At 40.6% G+C, this 26,047-nt stretch overlaps 1 protein-coding gene across 3 annotated transcripts; it reads right to left on the bottom strand.

Annotated features, from left to right (window-relative positions):
* Nucleotides 1-487: 487 nt before the first annotated feature.
* Nucleotides 488-26,047, bottom strand: sbno1 (strawberry notch homolog 1 (Drosophila)). 3 transcript variants are annotated; one of them, XM_046066699.1, is made up of 33 exons: nucleotides 25,722-26,047; nucleotides 22,127-22,246; nucleotides 21,931-22,029; nucleotides 21,596-21,823; nucleotides 19,628-19,763; nucleotides 17,617-17,717; nucleotides 17,406-17,502; nucleotides 16,898-17,058; nucleotides 16,470-16,603; nucleotides 16,272-16,362; nucleotides 16,012-16,173; nucleotides 14,579-14,714; nucleotides 14,359-14,464; nucleotides 14,095-14,248; nucleotides 13,808-13,990; nucleotides 12,853-12,950; nucleotides 12,613-12,764; nucleotides 12,318-12,521; nucleotides 12,060-12,230; nucleotides 11,801-11,970; nucleotides 9,437-9,568; nucleotides 7,671-7,806; nucleotides 7,460-7,572; nucleotides 7,296-7,367; nucleotides 7,111-7,210; nucleotides 6,836-6,910; nucleotides 6,559-6,705; nucleotides 6,245-6,339; nucleotides 6,051-6,137; nucleotides 5,022-5,159; nucleotides 4,855-4,931; nucleotides 4,092-4,285; nucleotides 488-3,474 (listed from the first exon to the last, which is right to left on the bottom strand). In XM_046066699.1, exons 2-33 carry the CDS (start codon nucleotides 22,244-22,246, stop codon nucleotides 3,332-3,334), a joined length of 4,212 nt encoding a protein of 1,403 aa, XP_045922655.1. In that variant the 5' UTR covers nucleotides 25,722-26,047; the 3' UTR covers nucleotides 488-3,331. The 3 variants fall into 3 exon arrangements, with proteins under 3 accessions (XP_045922655.1, XP_045922657.1, XP_045922654.1); XM_046066701.1 differs by lacking the exon at nucleotides 25,722-26,047 and adding an exon at nucleotides 23,826-23,993 and having other exon boundaries at nucleotides 19,628-19,760; XM_046066698.1 differs by lacking the exon at nucleotides 25,722-26,047 and adding an exon at nucleotides 23,826-23,992.

The raw sequence follows: 26,047 nt of genomic DNA, 5'->3' as shown, positions 1-26,047 counted from the left end.
GTCCAAGGATTGACTCCCACTAACATATCATAATGTTATATATTATTTTACTGACATACTTGTGCATTAATAAATCTGTTCTTTCTGAAAATGGAAGTAAAAATGTTTTAAAAAACACCAGTGTAACAATGTAAACTAATACTATATAATATCTGTTACTATATAAACTATGTTATATCCGACATTATTAGGTGGTGGACTGGACTAAACCAGCTAACTGATAATAAAGTAGTTTAAAAACAGCTTTCATTTCTTTCTCCACTCCTGGAGAACCCTAAAAATCCTAAATGTTCAGCGACTCATTCAGAAACATCGCTGACCTCTAGCTTTGGAAATATTGTGACAAAAGGGCCTCAAAACCTAAAAAATAAAATAGAAATAGTACCAATTTCACAACAAGCCCAAAATAAAAGGCCTCAGTGATACATACAAGTAGCAGTGATAAAAATGTGTTTGGTGGTAGGATACAATTAAAAGTACTACGTGGTAGAAGTATACCAAGCTTTATTGAGCATTGCACTCATTCATGTACAGGTCACATTGAATTTTTGTACAACTCTTATCAGTAGTGCAACTCGTGCGATGATAAAAGGTGAAATGAAGTCCTTCAAGTGTTTTAACTTCAGAGGAGCCGATCCGCTTGACACTTTACGGGATTCAAAAATAACGTTACCAAGTCAGCAGCCTGTGTGCACATCTCAAAAAGACAAAATAAAAACGTGGAGCTGTTGGCTTATATAATGGTGCACACATTCAAGTTAAAAAGATGTGAATCAGAGAGCAGACTTTCTCAGCGAGGCCTCTCCCAGTTCTGTCCGACAGTTGAGATGTGCAGCATGAAGAGTCTGTTTTTTTTTATCCTTTTACAAGTGTACAAAATGTACATTGGTATGATGCAAAGACTTCTTCTTTCACTTGTTTTTAAAATGCATCAATCCAGAACAGAAGAGAATACACATTTTAATAACAGCAGCTAATCCACAGGTTAAAGATGTGTCCGAGCTCACTGTGGAACACATCCCATCTTTAATAATCAGATATTAGAGCAGACTTTGGTCTGTCCTTTCCAGTGCAGATAGAGTATAATGCAGTACAGGACTGAGGAGGCTTTGCTCAACAGAAGAGGTACACTATTCCACAGAAGCAATCATCCATTTTAATTACAACTCGGCTCAAGAAAGCAGAGGAATTAGAGAGAAGCGTTTGAAACGTGTACTGTGAAGACGTGAGCTGTAAATAAACAGCCAGCCACAGAGAATGATCGCTGAGTAGATGTACAGAAGGAACATTTGAGTTATGGCCATGCATTTCAAGATACTTTGAAAAACACTACAGATCTACCTTGTTTTGTTTTTCCAAAGAGGGTCTTTCTACGAGTTAAACGCCTGAGCAGGACACCTTAAAAAAAAAAAAAGAATAAAAAAAAAATAAAAAGACATGAACATTTTGAACTGAGCAGAGCGCTGTGCTGAAGACAGCACTGAGACCTGTGTGAAAACCAAAAAGCGACAGACATGCATTTCACATTTCTCAGAGCTCCTCATCTGCTTTTCTTTACTATTGTTGACAGGTTTCATTTTACTCAACCAGAGGTGGTTTTAACCTGCAACACAACATATTTTCATCGACTGGGAAAATTAACTACTAAACTAAAACACCACTTACACTTTAAGTGCCCCCATTTAGCATGTACAAGCAGTATAACATTTAATAAAGTAATTGTAAGCAGATATAAGTGTCTAATATTATATTTGTGAACTATAGCTCCTCCTGTTGGCGCTCGTACCGTGAAGCTGCTGTATAAACAGATGAATGACAATATAGTAAAATACCATGTCTTCATAGAAGAAGTTATAATTGTTGAGAATGTCCTTATGTCTGCTCATAACTACATTAGGGTGTGTTTTAAACTATGTAACAACTTAATATTGCTTATAAATGCTAAATAGGGAGCATTAACTAATTAGATGTGTTTGTAATTAACACTGCTGAGCGTGGTTTGTTGATAACTTTAAATATATTCTTTGGGAAACACTTTTACTCTCGTGCACTCTATATAAATAACAAAATCTTCCACTAGTCAAACTCCCGACAGTCTTGTTAGTGCTTTGTGAAGGTGCCTGAGTGCAGTAGCTATTTGTACTGACACAAAAAGGCACATTTGACAAATTCCTCGCTGTTAAAGGAAACGTTCAAGTCCGCATTTTTGCTACAGTCCCTCCAGTGTAGCTAAACACGGAAACACAGTTCAGGGAATCTTGTACAAAAACTACTAACTTGATTTGACTAACTTGGACTCCTGAAGGCTCATAGTAGCTTCAGATAAACATTTTTGCGCACACACAAAAGAAAAAGAGACTGGAATTTGTCCCCAGTCACTTCTATTGAAAGCGTGTTAAGAAGCGAAGTCTTAACCAGTATTACCAGGAGGAATGATTACAAGAAAGAAAAACCAACGTTCATATGGTCACCTGACTGTTGTTCTAAGACGGACTTTTTAACAATTGTGAATTTATGCTTTAATGTGAAAGTTAAATTTGAAATAAAACAAAATCAAGGAACTTTGATTAATGTGAGATCTGTGTGCAAAACAAAGATAAAACAAACTGGTCTGTGGGTTCAGACAATGACGACATTTTGGGCTTTTTGTCTGCTGAGCGAATGGGACGACTAGAAATAAAATTAGCACAGATCAGCGTTCCTGTAGTGAACTGGAATAATGTTCCGCATCTGTTTTCTACTTCAAAGAAGTGATTCTGTCTCTATATTAGTGCTGAATAATATCTGAGAATGAATATGGGATTGTAGTTTTGCATTACATTCCCATTTCTTAATGAATCAGGGTAGTTCTCAGACTTTCAGACACATAGTGGGGTCTTTGTCTCATCCACCTTTGGTCTGAACCGAGAAAAGTCTTTGCTTCATACCAGGTAGTCCTAAACATCTTAAAGCATGGTGGTAAGGAGAGGATAACTCAACAGCCACAGGCCGACATGCCCTCTGGGTTTCAACTCCGTCTTAATCAATATATCACATATCTTTTCACTCTGAATGTCAGAGGACAAAACTACAAAACTTCACCCTTCAAATCTCTCTAGGTGAACACGAGTCTCTGGAGATTAAAAAAAGAAAAAGAAAAAAAAAAAAAAAAGAAAGATAAACCCTGAAATCTTTTCTCTGTACAACCACTGCTTTACATCTGAGAATCATCACAGCGGCCCTGGAGCGTGCAGTGCAGACTGATGGTGAGTCAGATCCCTTTAGACGGGAACGTGAACTCGAGAGGAGTAGGTGAGATTAACGCCCTTGAAGGTGAGCGGTCCACCCCAGACTATGTGTTGGGCGCGTGACTGAAACTTTGAGGGTGGAGCTGCTGCCGTTTCTGCTGCTCCTGCACGGCGAGCTGCTGGCACTGGTCCGATGTTGACAGCTTGTTAATTAATGCTGACACGCAGGTCGCTGGAATGATCAGTCCTGTGAAAGAAATAAAAGGATTGTTTATAGCACATGTTAAGAGGAACGGGTTTTGGGAATATCATTTTTCACTTTCTTGCGAGTGTTAGAGGAGAAGATCAACACCATTCATCTCCAGGGTCTGAAATTAGCACCCACCAAATGCGTGTAAATTGTTGGCAGTGGCAGGTAAAACTGTCAGGCCGGCAGAAAAACACGTTATAAGGTTAGTGTATTGTACTGATCTGCGCCTGAAGCATGCCCGGCCCTGCTTTGCACGCATGCCCGCCAGCTCAGGATGAATTTATGGCAGTGTTTCAAACCAAACTCACCAGCGGAAGAGGCCCAATCGGACCAGAATGACAGTGTGCTGCTTACTGCCTGGACTACGGGAGGAAACTCACTAATCACTAAGCGCGTCTATTAGACGTAAAGCACGTCACCTGGTTTTGTTTTCCTTTGCCAAATTAGGAGTAGTAGTAGTTTGCTTGAACATGTTGCCTTGGATATGGAAAGATGGGATGATGGGGACGTTTAGGATTAGACATAATATTGATCTTCTCCTCTAATTCTCGGTAAGAAAGCATATTTCCCAAAATATCAAACTACTCTTTTCAGGTAGCAGTCTTCCAACTTACCAACTATCCTCTGTCCGTCTTCTGTTCTGAGCCGGACAATCTGCACCTTCACATTGGTTCCACTGACCGGAGTGAGCACTACCTCCACCTCGTTCCACACACTGAGCACCGAGCCACACAGGACGTAGTACGTCCTGCACCGAAGACCAACTTCACACTGTAGACCCACCGACGCTTTCTTACAGTTCCCCCGCCTGTGGGCAGAAAAACACACAAGATTTACAACCATTTACTAAGGATGCAGCGAATGTCCAGCCACCGAAATTAATCTGCCGAAAATAGGAACAAATAGCGCTTTTGGTGTTCAATCTAATAAATCAAAAGACCAATTAAATCGTACTGAAGACGTACATATTTAAACAAATAAGAACAGGTCACGAATATGTTGTTCCATTTAAAAAAAGGCTAAAATAAATGTAAAACAGCTGCTCACTGTAGTTTATAGCAAACATTAAATAGAGCATTTGTTGGGGACTATTTTCAGCGGCGGATGAATCCACATGCGGTGCTGTAGTGAGTATTTGGGGCAGCTGGACGGTGTATGTGGGATTGAGTCAGAATAAACTACAGTGTGTGTTCATGGTGATGAAGGAAACTGTCACCCAGTGCAGCAGTGAGGCTCACTGATGGGTTCGTAAGAGTTTCTGGACAACAATGGAGCTCTATGGCTCAGAGGAAGAACAGATATCAGGCTAAACTGTTCCATAAATTCTTGGTTATGCTGTTTTCATAAGATTTGTATACGGTAAGAACATGCACATACCAATACGCATGAGAGCAGATTTTTGCTGACGACATGTACTGGTCCATCCAGTGCTGCTTGGCGTCTTCTGACAAGACCTAACAAGACAAAAAAACAAATCATGAGCCACCACGTGAGGCATCAAGTGTTCTTCTCACTGTAATTTTAATAAAAGAACGTTGTGCAACCTTTTTAAACTTCTTCTTGATGTCTGTGTACGTCTCCAGTTTGAGCTGTCTGCCGGTGTTTGGCCTGTACACCAGGAAGAGCCTCTTCTTGGTGTTCACCTCTCTGACCAGTATGGCTGTTTTCCTGTTGTTCCTCACCTGAAAACAAAATACATACAATTGTTCTTGAAGAAGAGCCACTCGACTGAGTTTACATATTAAGATCTGTTTATTTTTCATGCACAGGCCTGTGAAAACTGTTGTGTAGAGACATGTTGCTCGGAGGAGCTTTGTCAAGTCTAAGGAAATAATTCCAACTTGGGCTTGAGGAATACAGTTTTATTTCAGGATCCCTGAAAGAGTCTATTGAAACACGCCATTGAGTTGAAAGATGTTTTTTTTTTATCTATACTAGAGACTACAAATCAAGATCTCTGTTACTGCTGCACCAATTTTGACCATTGTAAAAGATGCCCCTTGCATGTCCTCCCAACTTAATGGAAGTGAAACACTCATTTACTGGAGTTTAAAGTTACATTGACCACATTATTGAGCAGCAACACAAAAATAATCATCAAGTCTCAGATATGCATGCATGAGTGTCTATGAATACTCGAGGAATCTGGAGTTTTGTTGTTTTTCGAACAACATTTCTCTAAATTGCACATTTAGTTTGTTGAGATGGTTTAACAATATCCTAGATAAGTAGCTTCCATTAATAATTTATTAATTTGCTGTATTGCACAAAGCATTCTTTGGCAAGTTATGAAATCGCTCAATTCTAGCAGATGTGTTTGTTATTGTTGCTGGACAAGAAGTCCTACTGGACTTTGGTCTGCAGTACATGAGATTTTGTATCTCAGTAATCATTAATGGCTTCCTGTATGTAGCAGGATGATATATTGTTGTACAATCAATAACAACCACCCTAATGCTAATTTTTCTACTGTCAAAGCTTGCAATAAAATCTTAATCCTATTCATAATAAAAGAAAAAAGGTAATCTTAGCGAGTTCAAAGGTTGCAGAGCTAACTTATAACCTTCCCGTACCTGTACATAGAAACCATCATCTGGTCCGTTCTGTTCTGCCCAAGCATGCGTGGCTTCCTCCCAGGACATGCCCCTCTCCACACTCACCTGTGAAATGGGACACACAGACACAAAGTCAGGTAACGTTACTGCGAGCAACATATCTTTAAGAGGGGAGGGCAGTCAAAATGGTGTGTAAGTAGACATGAACATACGGTGTAGAGTTCCACATGTCCTGACGTGGTATAGCCTGGTGTTAGGAATTTCCTGCAGTCGACCTTTTTCACCTTCTCATCACCTGAGCCCAGATCTAATAAAGGGCAGGGAGGAAAATATCTGTAATATTTGATGCCTTTCAGATGCAATGGAAGTACTGAAATCCAACCTCCAGGGCAGACAGACGACTAAAAGACTCAACTGATTTTCTCATAGAAGAAAGTGCTTTGAATAATTTAAGATAATAAAAAAAGAAACACCTTCTGCCCTAGTTTTGCATGCGCAAAGATGCTGAATAATGAGATGATCTTACCAAGAATGCCCATATCATATCTGCCATTCTTCTTGGCTTCCTGAATAACTGCCCCCAATGTGTCAGAAAAGTACTGGAACAAGGCATTTTGCTGTTGGACCTCCATGCCCAAAATGCGGTTCAGGAACTTCCCGATGTTGTTATAGTCTGTAGCAGAAACAAAATATGTGCATTACATTTATGTGAAAATGTCCACAAAACTGTACACGTGGCGCACATGACATTTAACATTTAGAGAATAGTCGCAAAGTAATTTCTTTAAACGATTTAAAATCACCTTTATCCAGCAACATTGCGCCAGATCTGTCCTCCACATTTATGAGGCCGACACCTATTAATCCACTTTGAATTTCTACAAAAGAAAAACACTGTTATTTTTTCAGTCACAGATGAGAACAATTGATTGGAGAAAAAAAATAAAAAATAGAAATCAATAAGGCGTGCATCTATGTTGTAAACAAGTTGTACGAAAAACAAAATTAGTGTGTGTGGATGTTGGAATGAAAGGGAAATAAATTCCCTGCCATTTTTGGAACAGCACACCAGTCGTACCTTTGAAGAAATCTCCTTTAAAGTCAGAGGGTGGAGACACTAACGGAGAGTCGAGCTTTACGATCGACCTCATCACAATCTCCAGGGCGTTTCTGCCGTACTGCAGCAAAGATAGAATGCGAGTGAGTCGCTTGCAAATAAAGACAACGATACAAGCTTCTGAAACAAATGTTTGATGTGCTTACTTTGTTGTCAAAATTAAACCTGCTGAGATCTCGAGTTTCTGTTGCTCTTCTGTCTCCATGAGTGAGAGCACCCTGTTGCAAAGATTTATCGCAGACAGTTAATATTTCATACAAATGTTTAAACTTCCTTTACGTGTCTTTTGACAAATTCAATAAGTCCTTACCAGGCTTTCTAGTCTTTTGGCAACAATAGATGCAAATCTCTGCTCTCCTGCAAGCTCAGATATGAGGAAGACATATTCTGGAGCTGTGACCTGGTTTGACCTGTGAGTTCTCCCTGTGTCCAAACAAACAACAACAACTCTGTCAGGTACAGGAGGATCAGTTTAGTAGATATTTAAAATAGAGATAACCCTTTGGTTGAAATCTACTGACCGAACTGCTGTATTGCTCTATCTGCACTCCACGGCAGCTCTAGTGTCATGTGGACTCTCCGCCGCTGGTTCTTCACTCGACGGTCGGCCTGCAGGGATATACCTGAGCTGGCAGCTTCTGAGATGATGGCAATGTTCTGGTTGAAAAGAAACACCATTAACATTACTTTTTTTTTTTTTTTTTTTTACACACAAAAGAGGCGTTAGATGTTGTTTGTAATATTTATTAAAGTCTGTCCAAAGTTTAACTCAACCACAAGCAAATTCAAATCACTCTCTTGGCTATTCAACAATTTTTAACTTCAGTATTTTTTAACCTGGATCCTGTTTTCCACAAGGTTTTGTGTCTATAGCCCCTTTTCCACTGCACGGTACCATCTCGACTCTTTTTGGTTTTCCATTGTGGAAATGTTGTACTTGTACTTTTTTTTCGTATCACCTCCGTCGAGGTTCCAAGCGAGCTGAGGCGATACTAAAATGTGACGTGAAAACACAGCAGACTGCTGATTGGTCAGAGAATCGTCACTATTTACTGCGTCATCGCGCGCCTGACAGAGACCAGCAACAGAACGTTTTATATTTTACAATTTTCATGTTATTTCATCACTAAAGCCACTTCTGAGAAGTTTTGAGGTGAGAAATCAGCGGTGTAGATTTCAAATATTGACAGTTTTCCGAAAAGTGATAGCGTAACAAAATTGTGCTTGAAAGTTTTTGGACTTGAGGAGCTCCGTAAGCGGCTGCGTGGGGAAGCCTGCGGCAGGAGGAGCTCGCAAGGCCGGCCAGCCGCCCGCTCACAGAGCCCTCTGCTCGCGCCGTCACACAGACCGCTGCAGCAACAACGGCAGAGGAAAACACAGCTGGAAGGTTTTCATACCGCTCATCTGTCTTTACATTCTGAGTAATGTTGAAACGTTTTAACTTAAATCAAGAGAAAGCTGTGTGGGTCGCTGGTGTGTGTGTCGCATTGAACTTTACGTTGTGGCAGTTGTGTGTGGCGTTGCTATGACGACCAGCTACATTGAGGGGTACTATCTGCAATGGAAAACGAAGCACAGCCAAACCGAGTCGAGTGGAGCCGGTAACGGAAAAACGGCATATGACTGTTTGTAACAACATTTACTGAAACTGCTCAGGAATTGAGTGAGTGTGACAGACGTCAGCAGCGAGACAGGGCTGCAATGTAATCCTTGCTGGCAATTGTGCCACGTCAGGTTAGTTTGTGTTACAGTGTGACTTTGGGGTTTAAAACAGGGTCACACAAAGTCACAAACTAAACACAAAATAAAAATGTTAAAATGTTTCTGTCATTGGAGTCTGGTGGAAAAGGTCTCTCTACGTAAAGGGACCTCTATGTGATACAAGTGCCGTATATATTTCTGCTCGTATACATCAAGATTTCCCCTGATTCATCAGAAAATGAAAAGGAGCCAAATCAGATGCGTTAAGCTTGTGGCCTACTCTATGCATTTTGGCAGTTTCGCATTAAAAAGTTAGTGAACATAGTGACCACAGTAACTAATCCGCCTGTAATGTTTTTTTAATAAGATGCCTATTTTACATATCCTGTTAAAAGTGCTATACATATAATAATTACATTTATATTTAAGTAGTAAATAGTGTGGCCCAAAACAGGTGTGAAAGCATCTTACGGCATGGGGCCTGAAGTCCTGATTCACTTATTACAGCATCAAACCACTAATAAATTCTGAGTTTCATGTTTGGTAAAACCCATTGTCCCCGTTTCCACAATAACTCTGCGTTTACCTTCTCTCCATCCATGAACCTCTGCTTCTCCGTAAGATTGAGGATTTCCACCGGGACGTCGAGCTCAGAGCGAGATTCATAGGTGATGCTGCCATCGTCGTTACTGACCACACGACCTTTGCGTCCAGTCATCTGAAGCACAGTTGAAGAAACAGTAGAGTCAGTGAGTCAAGATACAAACCAAATACTGACTACAAGGACTGCTTGATTATGGCAAAAATCATAATCACAAATTGTTTGGTCAATATTAAGATCACGGTTATTAAACACGATTACGCACGGACTTGGAAGCAATATACATTTATTAAACTTTCTAAACAATACTTTATAGAAAATTATAATATTTGCATTACCACAAAACTCACAAGGAGGTGGGGGGGTGTCTGTGTGTGTGAGAGAGATCGAGTACACACCAAGTGGAGCAGAGCAGGTGACAGATGAGCTGCTTAAGTTCATGACAACTCATTACGTTACATAACGCTGAAATTCAACAGTGGTGTTCTGTTAGCAGTAGAAGTTAATTAAAACAATGGTAAATAAGTATAAATAACTATAGATATGTAATTTCAAGGTACATTTAGGCTATATTGAGACTGTAGACCTGAATGCTCAATTCCAATTCACCCCCCCCCCCCCCCCCCCCCCCCCACACATTGTTGTTTAAATGCAGCCCATATCAGACTCCAGTGTGAACTGACCGCGGCCTGAAAGTGACACGCATGTGCAGAGGAATAACACAACCTCACACACAGCACGCTGTTGCAGGCTACAGAAGTAAACAAGGAGCAACAGATGTTAGCTCCTGTTAGCTCACGGGAGATTCACATTTTTCATTGTCCTCTCATGGGTCACATTTCTCGCAAATTATGACAAGAGTTCACAACGTTCTGTTGGTTTCATTACGGTTTCTGGCACTGTGCAACACATTTACCCCAAAACTCACTCCATCCCTCTCTCTCCACCGTGTCTGCACGGACATGTAGCATGCACAGAAGTCAGAAGAGAGCTCGCGGTCCGGTGGATTTCAGGTGGAAGAAAGGCAATTTGTAAGCGGATGATAGCGAGGCGGAGAGCCACATGTTTAATAATTGCTTTTGTGGAGCTTTTTCGTTCACTGCGGCTCGATCTTCAGCAGAGCTGTGACAACAGCTGCTGTAGAGTGACGTCGCATCAATTCCGACCCGAGTGTCCAGACTCAGGTCGCATTTAAAAAGATCCGATCTGTATCGGATTTGGGAGACATATGAAAGTGGCCCAAATCTGACCTGGAAAAGATCAGATTCCATGCAACTTGGCACGTTCACACTAGGGCTGAAACGATTCATCGATTAAATCGATTAATAAAATGTTTCGACACATTCTTTGCATCGATGCTTCATCGATGCTTCAATCCATATAATTTTACAGCACAGTGTTTCGCAGGGACATTTATTACTGTTGCACATCGCGCTTCTGCTGTGAACACAACGTGATTATGATGGCCCTGTTTGCAAAGAGGAGGAAGAGAGAAAACAGCAAGGGGCAAAAGAAGAAATGGGATTATTTCAAGCTAAAGAAAACTACAACTCTGTAACGTTAACGTCTGTCCACCGTAAAACGAAACGCCTTGGCAACAGCACGACGGCACCTTATCAGAAAGCAGCCGGTGTTCTGCCAGCGGACCACAGACAAGCTAACAGTAACAGCAACTTTAGCATTTAATTGAAATCATGATTGATTGTTTAGTTGAAGGTAAGCCAAAATAAGCCGCAGTGCTCAGCTGAAGATGTGCACACATGCGTTAGTTCTCCTTTTTCGGCCGTGAGTTGTAACCTCACAGTCATGAGTTAACTGGGTGTCGGGGAGCTGCACCTTTTAACTCCCCTCCAGCTCTCACAATCCCTGCTACCTGCGTGTGCTAATCCAGCTGACTTTAACAACATATGGTCCTGTGCCGCTGAGCTGCAGCACGGTCACGCATTCAAGTCAGGGATGGTGCTTTCAGTAGCACAGCGTTACTTGGATTAGTAACTGTAATAATATAACTGTTTCGGAAATAGTAATCCGTTACAGTATTACTGCCCAAGACGTTACCACTGACGAGAGCGACTGTGGTACACACTGCGCAGGTGTGAACGCAAACAAACATCCTTGTAAATACCTGGCAAGGAATAAAACTTTACACACGTCAGCCTGTAGATGCCCTCAAAGCCTCTCCATTTCTCTCGGGCCAGCTCCTGTACCCACCCCCCCCTTTTTAATTACAGATCTGCATGATTTACGAGGCTCAGATTTTCAGGTCGGAAAATCCAGAATTCCGGGAAAAATAAATAAAATCACATCCCTGAAAAACTTTATACCTATGTTATACCTATATGTTTATACCTCAGCTACATTGTCGGGTCCTCCCAGTTCATCTATTAGCTCGTCCAGAGTGTTGGGAGGTAGATCCTCTGCTAGCTCCTCAAGTTTTTCCAGCAGATCTCTCTTCATTTTCTGGGCATGTTCCACTGCGTCCTCACTTGTTATGCAGGTGTCCTGACTCTCTGCCTTGACTAAGAAACAAGTAAAAACAAACATTTGTTAACCCTCAAAAAGGCTAAATCTGGGTGAAATCTGCTTTGCCATGTGCTATCGTGTTTACCTGTGGCAGGTGTGCTGGGGGAGTTAACAGGGGCAGTGAAAGCAGGCCTGGTGGAGCCCAGCCCAGAGGCTAACAAGGCACTTTGAATGGAGTCGGGATCAATACTCCTCCTTCTCTTTTTCTTCTTCTTCTCTTTCCCTTTCTTTGGTTCCTTTCTGATGAGCCACGGATCTAAAGGCAAAGAAAGGCATTAAGGACAGCTGCGAAGAACCGAATTGGATGTAAACTGTCTTAATTCAACCTCTGCTCATGTCTCACCATCTTCCTCATCGTCATCAGACTCGTCTCTGAATGGGTTGAAATCGTCGTCTTCATCCCCAGAGCTGGCAGATTTGAAGCTGTCGTCGCTGTCTTTACCAGACTCTTTGTCCGACTCCTCTGACTGGCTCTCATCCGAGCTGGTACCCGACAAACCACCGTGCTTGCGAGGCTTCTTCTTCTGTTGCTTTTTGATCTCTGAACCTGGACAGATGAGCAAATAATCAAGACTCAATGTATTTTGTGGAGGGTCAGGTTTAGTTTTAATCAGTTACAGCTTAAAATGTTTTATTACCTTTTCTTTTCTTGCCCTTCTGTTCCGGCTGTGCTGCAGTTTCAATGGGAGAGGGGGTCTTCTTAGCAGAGAGATCGATACCTAGCAGGCTATAAAGCTTCTGTCTGTCAGGAGCTGGAAAGTGCTTCTCAATCAGGGACTGCAGCACACCTCTACAACAAAAACATTTTATTACAGTGACATCCAAACATTATCCAGTTTAAAGTTTGTGAGAGAAATCATCTTTAAGTAAGTCCGTACTTTGCAGTTGACACAAAGTCATTGAGCTCCCCTCCTCCTTCCTCCAAAGCCTCGAGTGTTCTTGCTTCACCAGTAGACTGAAGACCGATCACCACACACTGCAGAGGAAATCTCAGTATGTTAGACACCAAGGATGCCACTGAGCAATTTATGAGTAGTCAATCGACGTCATTGATTACATAAATCTTTGTCTATCGCCCCCATTTTAAAAGTAGTGTCTGCACCGCTGTCGTTACGGTAACGTCACACCATTTGTCATCTAACATATATTTTCTGCTTATTTTAACGTCCACATCTGAGTGAGAAAATAACTGAAATGATTTACAGACTGCTGTTACAGTCATTTCAGTGTTTTTATTTGCCCCACATTGATGCAGAAACATCTGCCAGTGACTAGGTTACTCCGTATTACTGAAGTCAAGAAATTTAGTAAAAATACTTTCAGTTCAGTGAAAGGGCTGACGTATGGTGTTTAAATTAATCTGTGTCACGGCTTCCTTTTTGTACATAAGGTCTAGTATTTTTCTGATCAGCTGTCTGACAAATAGGGTCTGTTATTATCATAAGACCCATTGGACACATTTTAAAATACGCTACTATTATCATTATTTTAATGTGCTTTATGTATGTCTTTTTTGGGATGATGACCATATAAAATACTGATGTTATGACATTAACACGAAGTTTTATGTGTGTGTATAATGTTATGGCAGATGGCACAACATGAACAGTCTCAGGAAAGCACAGATGAGAATCTTTGGCTAATAAGTCGTAGCCTCTGCAGTCTTTTTAAAAGCTTCCTCTACGCAAGACCTTGAAAAACTTCATTGTGTTTGTCTCCACTCTTCGTTAAAACTTTAAAAATAAGATTGCACAGAGGTATGAATCGAAGTCGTAATCTTACCTCAATAACTGTGCAGACCTAAGTACGATTACATTTCAACAGTAGTCTCACCTTTCCGTTCTGGACCTCCTCTCTGGCCAGCTGGACCACTCTGCGGACTTTGGAGGCAATGCAGAGGTATTTGAAGAACCTCTGGTGTGCAGACCAGAATTGGCCCCACATGGACTTCTTCATGCGCTGCTCTGCATCCATCAGGTTTGCAGCCTGCTGGAACTTCTCACGTGCACTCACCCACTGCGAGACACAGAAGAATTACATCTATTAACTGCAGGAACAAATAAAATCAGTACAGCAATGCGCTTCAAATGCATGCAATACACTTATTTCTATGTGCTTACCAGCCTGACTGATTTGTTGTACATGTTGATGTATTTCTGAGACAGGGGAACCTCCTCAATCTTAAACGTCACACCTGTGAAACTCAATTGCCTTGCAATGTACATCCCCCTTAGTTTCATGTCCATTGCTACTATCTCCATGGCACCAACACCTCTGAAATTCAGGGGGAAATATATAAAAATACACGTAACACCTGTCCAGCCTATGGACATTTGTTTTTCCTTTGTAAAACTTTGCGGTCACCTGCAAAGACAGAAACTTACCTGCGCTCAACAGCTTGGATAAAGTTGCCAAACTCTCTGAAGGGTGTTTTGTGCCCCCAGATGCCCAGTCGATTCATATAGGCCATATTTCGCGGTTCAGAGGCGCCTAGATGTAAAAATTACATTTTCAGAATTTACAGTGTTCACCACCTTCTCCTGAGTTTCGACTGCTCAATAAGCAAAGTTCAGTTCAATAAGCAAATTCCATTTGATTACTAACCTGTAGCACTTGCATATACAACACGAGCCTTGGGGAGTTTGTTCTGCAGTTCCAACACTGCGAGCCCAGTTTTTGTCGGTTTGGATGATCCGATCGGACACACGTTTTTGGCTTTGTGACACTCATCATAGACAATCTAAAGACATTTTGTCAAGGAAAGGCATCACATTTCTAAGAAGAATATGGTCTAAAAGGGCAATAATAGTAATGCTGTTCTACACACATGAAAATATAACAAAGTAGTAATGATTTCCCAAGAACATCTATTCTAGGGATGGGACAGATTTGTGACAGTAAAAATCTGACTGTTAGTATTACAATTTCAAGTTTTTAATATGATTAAAACACTGTTTGATTTCCACGCTTTATAAGCAGCAGTCCCACAGACGCAGCCACAACAGGGGTTTGTTTTGGGTCACTTAAAAACACAGCGTAGGCAGCCCTCTGGAGATTTTTCAGCCTAGTTGTCAGAAGTTTAAGACTGAAATGTGGTCGTATTTTGATTTTTTTAAGACTGCTGAGGGAAATTTGATTGAAGAAAATCGCTGCGAAAGGGGGCAACACTTTGAAGTCGTCTTCGTGACCACTGCTTTACAGAGAATGACATAGGGGCTTTGGAATGGGGAAAAATGTCATGATTTGTCGGTCTAACTTGCTAACAGCTTGTAAACTGAAGCACTTGTGTTCTGTTGCTATACTGTATATACACGTCATATGTCTGCAATCTCTACTCGCCAACACGTTTTGTAGTTTAGTCACCAACCAACATATTTGGTTCATTCAAAATCCAGCGGTTGTCAAACTGGTTGTAAAAGTGTTGCAACTGGAGAGATGCTGTTGACTCCTGCACAAGACTCCTTGGTATTTAGGCTTATAGTTGCGCTCATTCATGAATCAATATATTTTATCACTATTGATATCAGAATGTGATCCATTCGGTCAGTAACATTTGAAAAGGCTACACCAGCCGCACGTTTACAATTTTACCCGCATTTACGTTAGCGGTGGGCTAAACCGGAAGTTAGCCTGCTCGGCCGGCAAAAGTCAACACAGTGGACGCTGTAGTGCTACTGCCGACTAGTGTTTGGGAGTGTAACTGCAGAATGACGGACACACCTACGCACAAGTATAAATGCATGGCTACGTATGTAGCCCCTACGCAGGAGTATAAATGGGCCTTAAAAGACCCATTTGTATTTATTAAATTTGTGCACGAAGTCATCTACTTTTAAAACATCTGCAAACAAAAAGTGCACGGCACTGATCATTCTATTTGTGGCTTTCAATATAAAACTTGGTGAAATGGATTCAGTATGTGTATATGAACATTTGAACAATTTTACAAATTATTAGACTGATAACCGTGATCACTTTCGTCACTATAAACACGTTATGAAATTTTCTATTCTACTACCTGCCCCTTGAAAGGATACGACTCCGTCAAAGTCCTCCCCGCACCAGTGGAGAAGCTGCTGAAATCTGGTCTTGTACTTCCCTCCTGACTGGCTCTCTCCTATCAAGGAAGAGTAGGTGGCGAATATCACACCTTTCTTCACACTCCCGTTGTGTTTTGAGGAGATTTTGCCATATTTGAACTGAAAATATAAAAATGTAATTGAATCACACTTGGGCATTTTACAGCTAATAAACACATCATACTTATTTTCATCTATGTGTCATCAAAGAGTCTTACCTTGTTCAGTGAGTGAACCTGGATGTTTTTGGCTCCGATGTCCCTTAAATCCCTTTCAGCGTCATACTTCAAGTCATTGGAGACACTGAACCTGAACACGAGAGAATATAAATAACGTTTATGTTGGCGTGAAATCGCTTCTACAGTAGTTTGTAATTCCTTGTGTAAAATCTAATGTAAGGGATTTTAGTTATTTACCAAAGTGATCGTTTCCTGCCTAAAAGGTAATTCTCATAGATGATTCCTGCAATGGTCCGGCCTTTCCCCACACCAGCTCCATCACCAATCAAATAGGCAGCTCGATCACCGTTAGGGAGGAATGTCTCATGTTGCTGTGGTGCAAGAAATGCACAAATAAAACTCCACAATTTTGCCTTTAAAGCAAGCTGAGTGTCACAAAGTGGACACACAAAAACCAAATTAAAAGGACACATGTTAAGTGCTTCTCCTGCAGTGTTAATATTAATTTAGACTTGCTCATTTGAGAAAAATGTATTTTAGTTTTAGTGACATCTTAGACATTTTGTCAGTTTTCATTTTCAAAGGCTACTTTTTGTTTTATTCTCGTTTTCATCACAATTAATGTGGTTTCCTGCATAGTTTTTAAAAATATGAACAGTGCTTACCTGAGCTGCATACGTGATGGCTTCAAGCTGCAGAGCAGACAGGCAGCCACGATCAATGACCTCTTCTGGGATGGAAACTCTGTACCACACATCTGGAGGGTTAACGCTGGACAGGGAACTGGTCTCCACCACAGGATCAGGATGCCGCAGGCCAATCTTTACTGCAATGGCAAACTGACCAATCAGTGGATCAAGCAATAAACAATAGCAGGCTTAATTTATTTTGATTTGATTGAGTGCTAATCGATCACGGGTGATACATTGCGCTGCTGTTATCACCAAGTCCGGTCTCATTAGGCCTGAACATAACACTGCTTCTCACTTGTGTTCCCATTGTAGGATGGAATAAGTGGAGGCCTACTATACACGTATGGCTACACCTTACCGTCACATATACGAGTTAAGAGTTATTCTGACTTTCTCTCATGAAGCCACATCTCCACTTAACAACAAAATGATTCTGCACTATAATAATGTGATTGCAAACCAATACAACAGTCACACTTACATTTCATTGGCATGTACTCTGCATAAGTCTCTGCGTGACCCAACTCGTCTTCCTCTTCCTCCTCAGGCTCCTCCTCCTCCTTCATCCCCGGCAGTTTCTTTAGACAGAGATTGGCAAAATGAGACACCCAGTTCAAATACAAGCCAACTGTGCCTTTAAAATACCAACACATCTGGCAGCATATACCTAAAATCAATATTATAATACTCACCAGAGAATGCGAGAAGTTTTGCATTTTAATGTTGTCATTAATCCAGATCCTGGCAGCGTCTTTACCCAAAACCTCCTTCTTGATTCCATTGTTCGCTTCCCCTGAAACACCAAGACAGACCCGAGATGTTAGTTTAACATTTCAAACTTTCTTAAGCAATGACAAAATTGTTCATTTCACAATTTTGAGGGGAGTGTCAAATGTCAGGTTGGTCATTTGACCAGATCATAATTCAGGAAATGTCACAGTGGATTTTAGAGCTTGTTCAAGCGTCAAAGGTTTGAGAATTGTATGCTTTTCTTTGTCTAATGTTATATGTAACTCAAACTCTTTGGGTCACAGACAGTTGACTGGACAAAAACAATGTGAAGACGTTACTTTGGAGTTGCGACAGCCTTTTAAATTTTTTTTATGACCAAACAATTAATTGATAAAATAGTCAGACGTCATGAAAATAACCGTTGCTTGCAGCCCTTGAGCGAGCATATATATTATATATATAAAAATTCAGATAATCATAAACCTGAAATTGTCCTTAAAGTCTCAAAAAAACTCCCTTTTTGAAGACACTGTTTTTCAAAGATAATTCTGTAAACATCCAAATAACTTTACAGATATTTATTGTAAGGTTGTAAACAATGTTTTTATGCTTGTCCAAGGAACCAACAACAATCAGTTAACCTGCACAACAGTGTACAACCAAGTAAGGACAGTTATAAAAACTTAGAGCACTAAAGAGACGTCTCTACTGACTATGAAAAACACACACAAAAAAAAAAAAGATGCCCAGGGTCCCTGCTCATCTGTGTGAACATGCCTCAGACATGCTGCAAGGAGGCACGAGGACTGCAAATGTGGCCAGGGCAATAAATTGCAATGTCTGTACTGTGAGACGAGTAAGACAGGGAGACAGGAAAGACAGCTGATCGTCCTTGCAGTGGCAGATCATGTGTAACAACACCTGCACAGGATTGGTACATCAGAACATCACCACTGCGGGACAGGGACAGGATGGCAACAACAACTGCCCCAGTTACACCAGGAGTGCACAATCCCTGCATCAGTGCTTAGACTGTCCACAGCAGGCAGAGAGGCTGGACTGAAGGCTTGTAGGCCTGTTGTAAGGCAGGTCCATAACAGACATCACTGGCAACCTATGGGCACAAACCCACCTGCACTGGACCAGACAGGACTGGCAAAAAGCGCTCGACTGACGTATTGACACCCAAGCGGTGATAGTCGGACTAATGCTGTGGAAGACAGCAGATCTGGTGCAGTTAATGAGGAGGAGATGCACTGCAGTATTTTATGCAACTGGAAGCCACACCAGATCCTGACTGTTACTTTTGACCTCCCTTTGTCGAGGGACACATTTTCCTATTTCTTTCACATGTCTGTGAAACTTCATTTAGTTAAAGTCTTAGTTGTTGAATCTTTTTATGTTCTTACAGATATTTACACATGTTGAGTTTGCTGAAAATAAAGGCAGAAGAAAGTGAGAGGACCTTTATTATTATTATTTCAGTGTAATGAAATGTGAATGGGAGAGGTACACGATCATTACGTTTTTTTCAATTAGTCAAGAGTTGTCACGCAGGCAGACACACGTGAATTTGTATGCTGATTATACACACGAGCCATAATTTACTCTATTTTGTAGTAAAAATGTTTTGCCCATTTGCCGAGGGTTAAACAGAGGAACTGATATTGCTAAACAAGAACGGCAAAGTCTTAAATGCTCTCCGCTATTATCTGAACCTGTTATGCAATTCTCTGACCTTTGGAGTGCTAAACCCTCAAACTCTACAGCTCTTAGCTCATTATTTTGGTTCCCCATATCTCACATGAAAACTATGGTTCTTATAACCTTTTTAAATAACTTATAACTTAAAGACTTTTAAAATGGAATTGATAAAAAAAATAATCGTGGCTGTTGGAAAGTATTAATCAAAATGATACTGCCCTAATGGATAATTTCCCATTTAAATAACATTAAATAACAAAACATTACCTGTCGCTGCTGCAGTTGCCACTGGTGTTGCAATGTCAGGTGGAGGCTTGAGCCTCATGAGCTCCATCAGGCTGTTGGGCTTTAGACCGGTGCTCTTCACATTACTGGTTCTAAGGAGGTCTTTCAACTGAATCTGCTAGAAAAAAGAAAATATATGATCAGCAAAAATAAATGCTTTTATCTGTGCCGTTCTCCAGGGTGATGATGGAACAGTGGATAATACACATGCCTTTGTTGCGAAAGACCCTACTGTGTCCCTGAGCAAGAAACTTAACCCCTACTTGCTCCAGAGGTGCGCGACCTCTGACATACACTCACCGGCCACTTTATTATTAGGTGCACCTGTTCAGTTGCTCGTTAACACAAATAACTAATCAGCCGATCACAGGGCAGCAACTCAATGCATTTAGGTATGTAGACGTGGTCAAGACAACTTGCCGAAGTTCAAACAGAGCATTAGAATGGGAAAGAAAGGGGATTTAAGTGACTTTGAACGTGGCATGGTTGTTGGTGTCACACGGGCTGGTCTGAGTATTTCAGAAATTGATGATATACTGGGATTTTCACGCACAAACATCTCTAGGGTTTACAGAGAATGATCTAAAAAAGAGAAAAATATCCTGCGAGCCGCAGTTGTGTGATCGAAAATGCCTTGTTGATGTCGGAGGTCAGAGAAGAATGGGCAGACTGGTTCGAGATGACGGCAACAGTAACTCAAGTAACTCGTTTACAGCTGTACATAACGATTATTTTTCAAGTCGATTAATCTAAATACTAATTTTGTGTATTATGAAGAAAGAAATTGCCTATTGCCTAACCCTAACAACCCAATTTATCCAAAATAAATATCAAAAATATGTCTAATCAATAAATCAATATTTTATTCAATCATCCTGATGAAGCACATTAGAATAATGACAATAGCAGCATCTTAAAATGAATCAAATTTCCTCTTCACTGATGTGTTGTGATAATAATGATAACAGACATTACGCTACTTTACTTAAAACCTTAAATGTTTGACATGGATTTATTTCAATATTGAGTAATTCACTATGATAATCAAATGTATTTCTGCATCAGTGTGGGTCAGAGAAAACAAACTGAAAGGATTCACAGACAGCCGTTTTCTCGCTCATATGTGTTAATAAACGTTATATAGACAGAAAACATGAAACGGCCAAACGTTAGATGACACACGGTGTAGCGTTACGTTCCCATGACTGCAGCGGGGCAGAAATTACTTTTAACATGAAGGTGATGGAGAAATACTTGTGCTGATAATGTGCCATGCTTGTGTGGAGACAGGCAGGCGGTGACTGATCAGGCATGTTTTTCTTATTATTAATAATTATTATCATATGTAGCCATTTCACTAAGCTTCACACAACAGCTGCGGCTGTGTTTGCGACCTTTTCTCCGTGAGAGGGTAGAATTAGAAAGTTGCGTGATACTGCGGAGAGCCCCCAGCTGCAGTAGTGCATGGATTCATCCAGCCAGAGGGAACGATCACAAACCGCTCACAGCGCGCCGGTCGTACTAGCGACACAACCCGTACAGAGAGGGAGTGATGTGGTGGAGCGTACAGGGCCAGGAGATCGCGGAGCCCGCTGCGGACGGTCGGTGATCGTTCTCTCTGGCTGGATGAAGTCTGACGCTCCTGGTTTTACGCATGACTCCATTATGATAGAAAAATATAGAAATTAATGTCAATAAAGCATGCTGTCAATATTTTAGAGAACCCAAAATATCACAAATCATGCTTTTAGGGGAGCGGATGTCTTTTCAAGGGGAGCTAAGCTCTCCCTGGCTCCCCCATAGTTCGCACCCTGTAGCAAGGTATACCTAATAAAGTGGCCAGTTAGTGTATATAGCAACTGTAAGTCCCTTTGGATAAAAGAATCAGCTAAATGAGTAAATGTAAATGTTCTGTGCAAAAATGTATTTTTCCATTTTGTTCACACGTACCTGATCTCTGTTAGAAGGCACTACTGTGGATGCTGATGGAGGATTACTGGTGGAGGAAGGGGTTGAAGAACCTCGCAGGGCAGACTTAGCAACATGGACCACCTTGGTGACAGTTATGGTGTGTTTGATATTGTTTGTGACTGATTGTTTGGTCACAGCAGCTCCTAGTGACGGCAACTGATTCAGCTGATTTAAGACAAACGTGGTGGTTGATGGCTGAGGTTTGTGCTGTTGGAGACAAAGCAGATTTTAATACATACCACAAAACATCAGCTGCAACATCACATTGTGTCTTTAATAATTAATTAAGAGCCCTTTAAGTTCTGTAATCTCACCCTGATAGTGACTACTGGGACTGGAGCTGGCGGCTCAGTTCGAACAAGGTCCACTGATTCTGCCCCCACACCAGCATCCAGGGCACTGATGGAGATAGACTGGAAGAGGACCAGAAATCAGAACATTAACATACAGTTATGAATACATTAATAATCACTTCTACTCCATAAAAACACAAACTCAAGATCATCTTACTTGCTGTGTTGTAGAGGGCTGTGCAACATCCTGAGAATCAAAATCAAATAGACCAATATCATTTGGGCAAATGCCACTCTCACTCAGGGCAGCGAGAAGTAAATCCTGTCCAGGATCCATCTGCAAGACAAATATGTACGTCCTGTTAACATCTTTCATATACAGTGCTGATAACATTTGTTCACAAATAAAAACAATGATAAAACAGTGATGTTAAAAGATGAAACAATAATCGGATTAGTTGATAACAGAAAATAAAATCTGCATCAAATTAAACGTTTGCGTTTTACGTCACAAATCTGCAGATTCCAGTCTCTCAAATGTGAAGATATCCAGCTTTAGATCATCATATGGGATAGTAAATTGAAAATCTAAAGACATGACAATCAAGCGTTAGAGATTTTTAATGTAAAAAAGTCACGTAAAAAACAAACAAAAACTTGACTCAAACTGAAAGGTGCAACAGAGGCATGCTTACAGAAGGAAAACTAACACATTAAAGTGTCCACAAGAATGCATGAAGCAAAACTCACAGAGGGGATAATAGATCCCACATGCATTAACGTTACACACGTGTGGGAGAAAACACTGACTGCAATGTCAAAGTCCAGTTTTCAAATATAAAAAAAACAACACACCAGTAGCACATTTTTATAATTCAGTAATTAAGAAAATCCCAAAACTTCTGTTGTACAACTTTAACACACATGTGAAAACATTCAATCTAAACTGGTAAGAAATTAACGTATTTAAAAATGTTCACCTCGCCGCATCTCCTCCTACAGAACACGCCGAAATAAAAGGTTACCAAATGACACAGTAATATGTAACGCTGACTGGAGAAGCCAAAATTCATTCAACACTAATGATAGGAGAATAACAGTAAGCCATTTCTTACAGCAACATCTAACACGGCAGGTCAGGGATGAGACTTCCAAAGTGACCCAAAACAAGACACGTGTTTGTAATGCCCTACTTTGGTATGTTCAACTTCCTGGTCCATCTGTGCCTCAACGTATCTCCCCCTGACTCCTCGTTAGCACAGCTTGCTAATAACAATTAATACAAAACAGAAACTACAATATATAATAGGATAAAACGCATACATTCAGTGTTCAACACAGCTAATTTGCACCTGCTAACCCTCCTGTCTGGCACACACGCACGCCGGCTAAACTGGCCTTGTAGAGACCAGGGTGACACAGCTTAGCTTTTGCTAGCTTGCTCACTAACCGAAAGCTAACGTGCTGAACTTAAAAGACACTTCCACAATCGTGTCAGTGACAAGACAAGTGAACACTCAGATCTACAAACTAACAGAGGCTAATTAGACTTAAGCAAAGCACTGCTACACCTAACAAAAGTCATTAATAAATCTCACAGCCGTTATGTGATTAACGGTCCCAACGGAAACTTGCTTGTTCTCACAAACGTCAGTGGCTTTTAACGTTATCCCCGCTTTAAGTTAGCCACCTCACACGAAGTACCATTAAGCATTTATTGCCAGACTGTCGCTTGTTTTCTTCTAACTTTATCTCCTTATGAGTTCCACGTTAGCGAACATACTGTTAACATTAAAACGCAGCGTTTAGCTAGCTTGTTACGTTGGTGCAGCTTTAACTTAATAATAACGCGCTCCTGATAAATGACGGTTAACTTGGCAAGCTTTACGTAAAACACAGAGTTTACAAAACACCACCTTAGCCTGGGTCTGCAGCAAGAAGTGTCGTTCCCCGACCTAATCCACAGCAGCTGGGCTAAAAGCTAACTACCCTCTCGCATTGTTGTGATGTTGTTTACGGCACTGTCATTGCTGTCGCTAGCTAACATTAGCAACGAGGAGCCCTGTGGTGCATTCAGGTGCTCCTCGGAGTTGTGAAGTCGTTCGGTGTGTTCATGTGTTCTTAAGTCACAATCATAGACTGTATATAAAAAGGTCACAATGTGTAAACAACATGGACGGTTCTACAAAAATATGTTGGATTGTCATCAAAGTATGTTGAAACAGTTTGAAGCTTTCTATTATAAACGGACTTTTTTTTGTCCTAGAGTTTGTTACTGCTGCTGTATATTACCTGAAACTACAGTTGGGAAATAAAACAATACTGATATTATTATTGCGTTATTATTTTCCTCAATAACAACATAACAAATGTATAATAAAGGTCTGATTTAAGTCATTTGAATCATGTAGGAATTAGCACTTAATTCTTCTATTAAGATATTTAAGGAGACTCATTTGTGCAATCAAGCTCCAAAAAGCCACAACACCGAACTGACAGACTATTCTAGATTATATTTTTGACATTCATATGGTTGTAAATAATTATCGTATATAGTGTGCATAGCACATTCTGTGCATATATATATATATATATATATATATATATATATATATATATATATATATATATATATATATATATATATATATATATGCACAGAATGTTACCGATTCTGCTTTTACTGTATCTGTTATTTTGCATTTCTCTGTGCTGCTATGTCAACCTGAATTTTTCCTACAGGAGATTACTAAAGATATGTCTTCTCTTATCTTATTTTGTTGAGGAAAATGGACTGGAAAAAAAGACTTAATTGTTCTAATGCATATTTGTTGACTTTTTTAATGTTCTACCTCAGATCTGTTAAGTGATCCACTGTCTTTGGCATCAAGTGTTTGTTCTGACCATTAAGAAAAAGTTTAAAACCACAATTAACCATCTGGTTTCTTCAACTTTGAAGCAAAAGTCTGCCTTTAAACTTGAAAGAAATAATGACTTGATGATAATTATTGATATCGAATGATCTTAAATTGTCTAATTGTGATAATAATTGCCCAGCCATAAACATACAAGAACTTGCTAATAAAGTAAGGGAAACTACTTTTAAAATTATACACACTTGTTATCGTGGTAGCCAATCGCTCACTCTGTAATATGTATCCAGAGACACTAGTACACCTATTCTGGCAACGTCCCCACCCTGGCAGAAACAGATTTGTCTCTTTCATCAATTTATGATTGGCAACATTGACTCTGAATTCTGTCTTTATTGGAAAATGTACTGATTGCTTTCCACAATAACAGTAACAAAAAGCAGAAAGTATTAGTCACTCTAAACCTTTATTTATAGTCTTTTGTAAAGGAAACTGAGCAGAGCATCAATAACATTTGATTTAAAAAATAAGAAAGCTGTGAAAACACTTAATTTGTGCTCTTTGTTCAACGCTTTTGTATTAAAACTCCCCCTCTGTTTATGTCTGTTTTGTTTATATTAATGACAACTCTTATCCGTGTTCATTGTCTTTGCTAATAAAGATTTTTGTTGTTAAATTAAATTCTCTCACTTTCCGAGTTGCTGTTCTGACCTCAGGGGGCGTTCACGTCAATTTTCCAAGCGGGGAGGTCATTTATTTCCGATTATTCCGACAACCACATGAACGCACAGTTACCGTTGTAACTTACCACCATACTCAAACCGAAACAACCCGTTTAAAACATTTCCGTCGAGGATCAACCATCAACGACAACCCTGTGTTGTTAACGACAGAGACTTTACTGTTAAACGAACACGTCCCACGCTGAAATCAACTTACCTTGACAGCTAAACCGCCGTTTTAGCTCGCGGTCCGCGGGGCGCTCGCTCGCTAGCTGCGGGTTTGTTGTCCTCTTCGCTCCGCCGCGCTCACGCCATCTTTTTTTATTTTTTTTTTATCAAACGCTCCGCCGCATGCTGGTCACGTGACGTGCAGGCCTACAGCGGGCGTTTTCGCAGTCAAACTTCTCCCCCGGCGTCGATAAAAACGGGGTTTGGAACAGCCGCAGGACGCCCTTCGACGACAATACACCGATAAAAGCGAGGGATGAAGCATTTTTTTAAAGGTTAGCACAAACGACAAAACATAGCAGAGTCAGCGAGCTA

Source organism: Micropterus dolomieu, linkage group LG13, assembly GCF_021292245.1.
Source record: "Micropterus dolomieu isolate WLL.071019.BEF.003 ecotype Adirondacks linkage group LG13, ASM2129224v1, whole genome shotgun sequence".
NCBI classification, from domain to species: Eukaryota; Metazoa; Chordata; class Actinopteri; order Centrarchiformes; family Centrarchidae; genus Micropterus; species Micropterus dolomieu.
The sequence above is the reverse complement of the archived record's forward strand: the minus strand, read 5'-3'. Positions and strand labels throughout refer to the sequence as shown.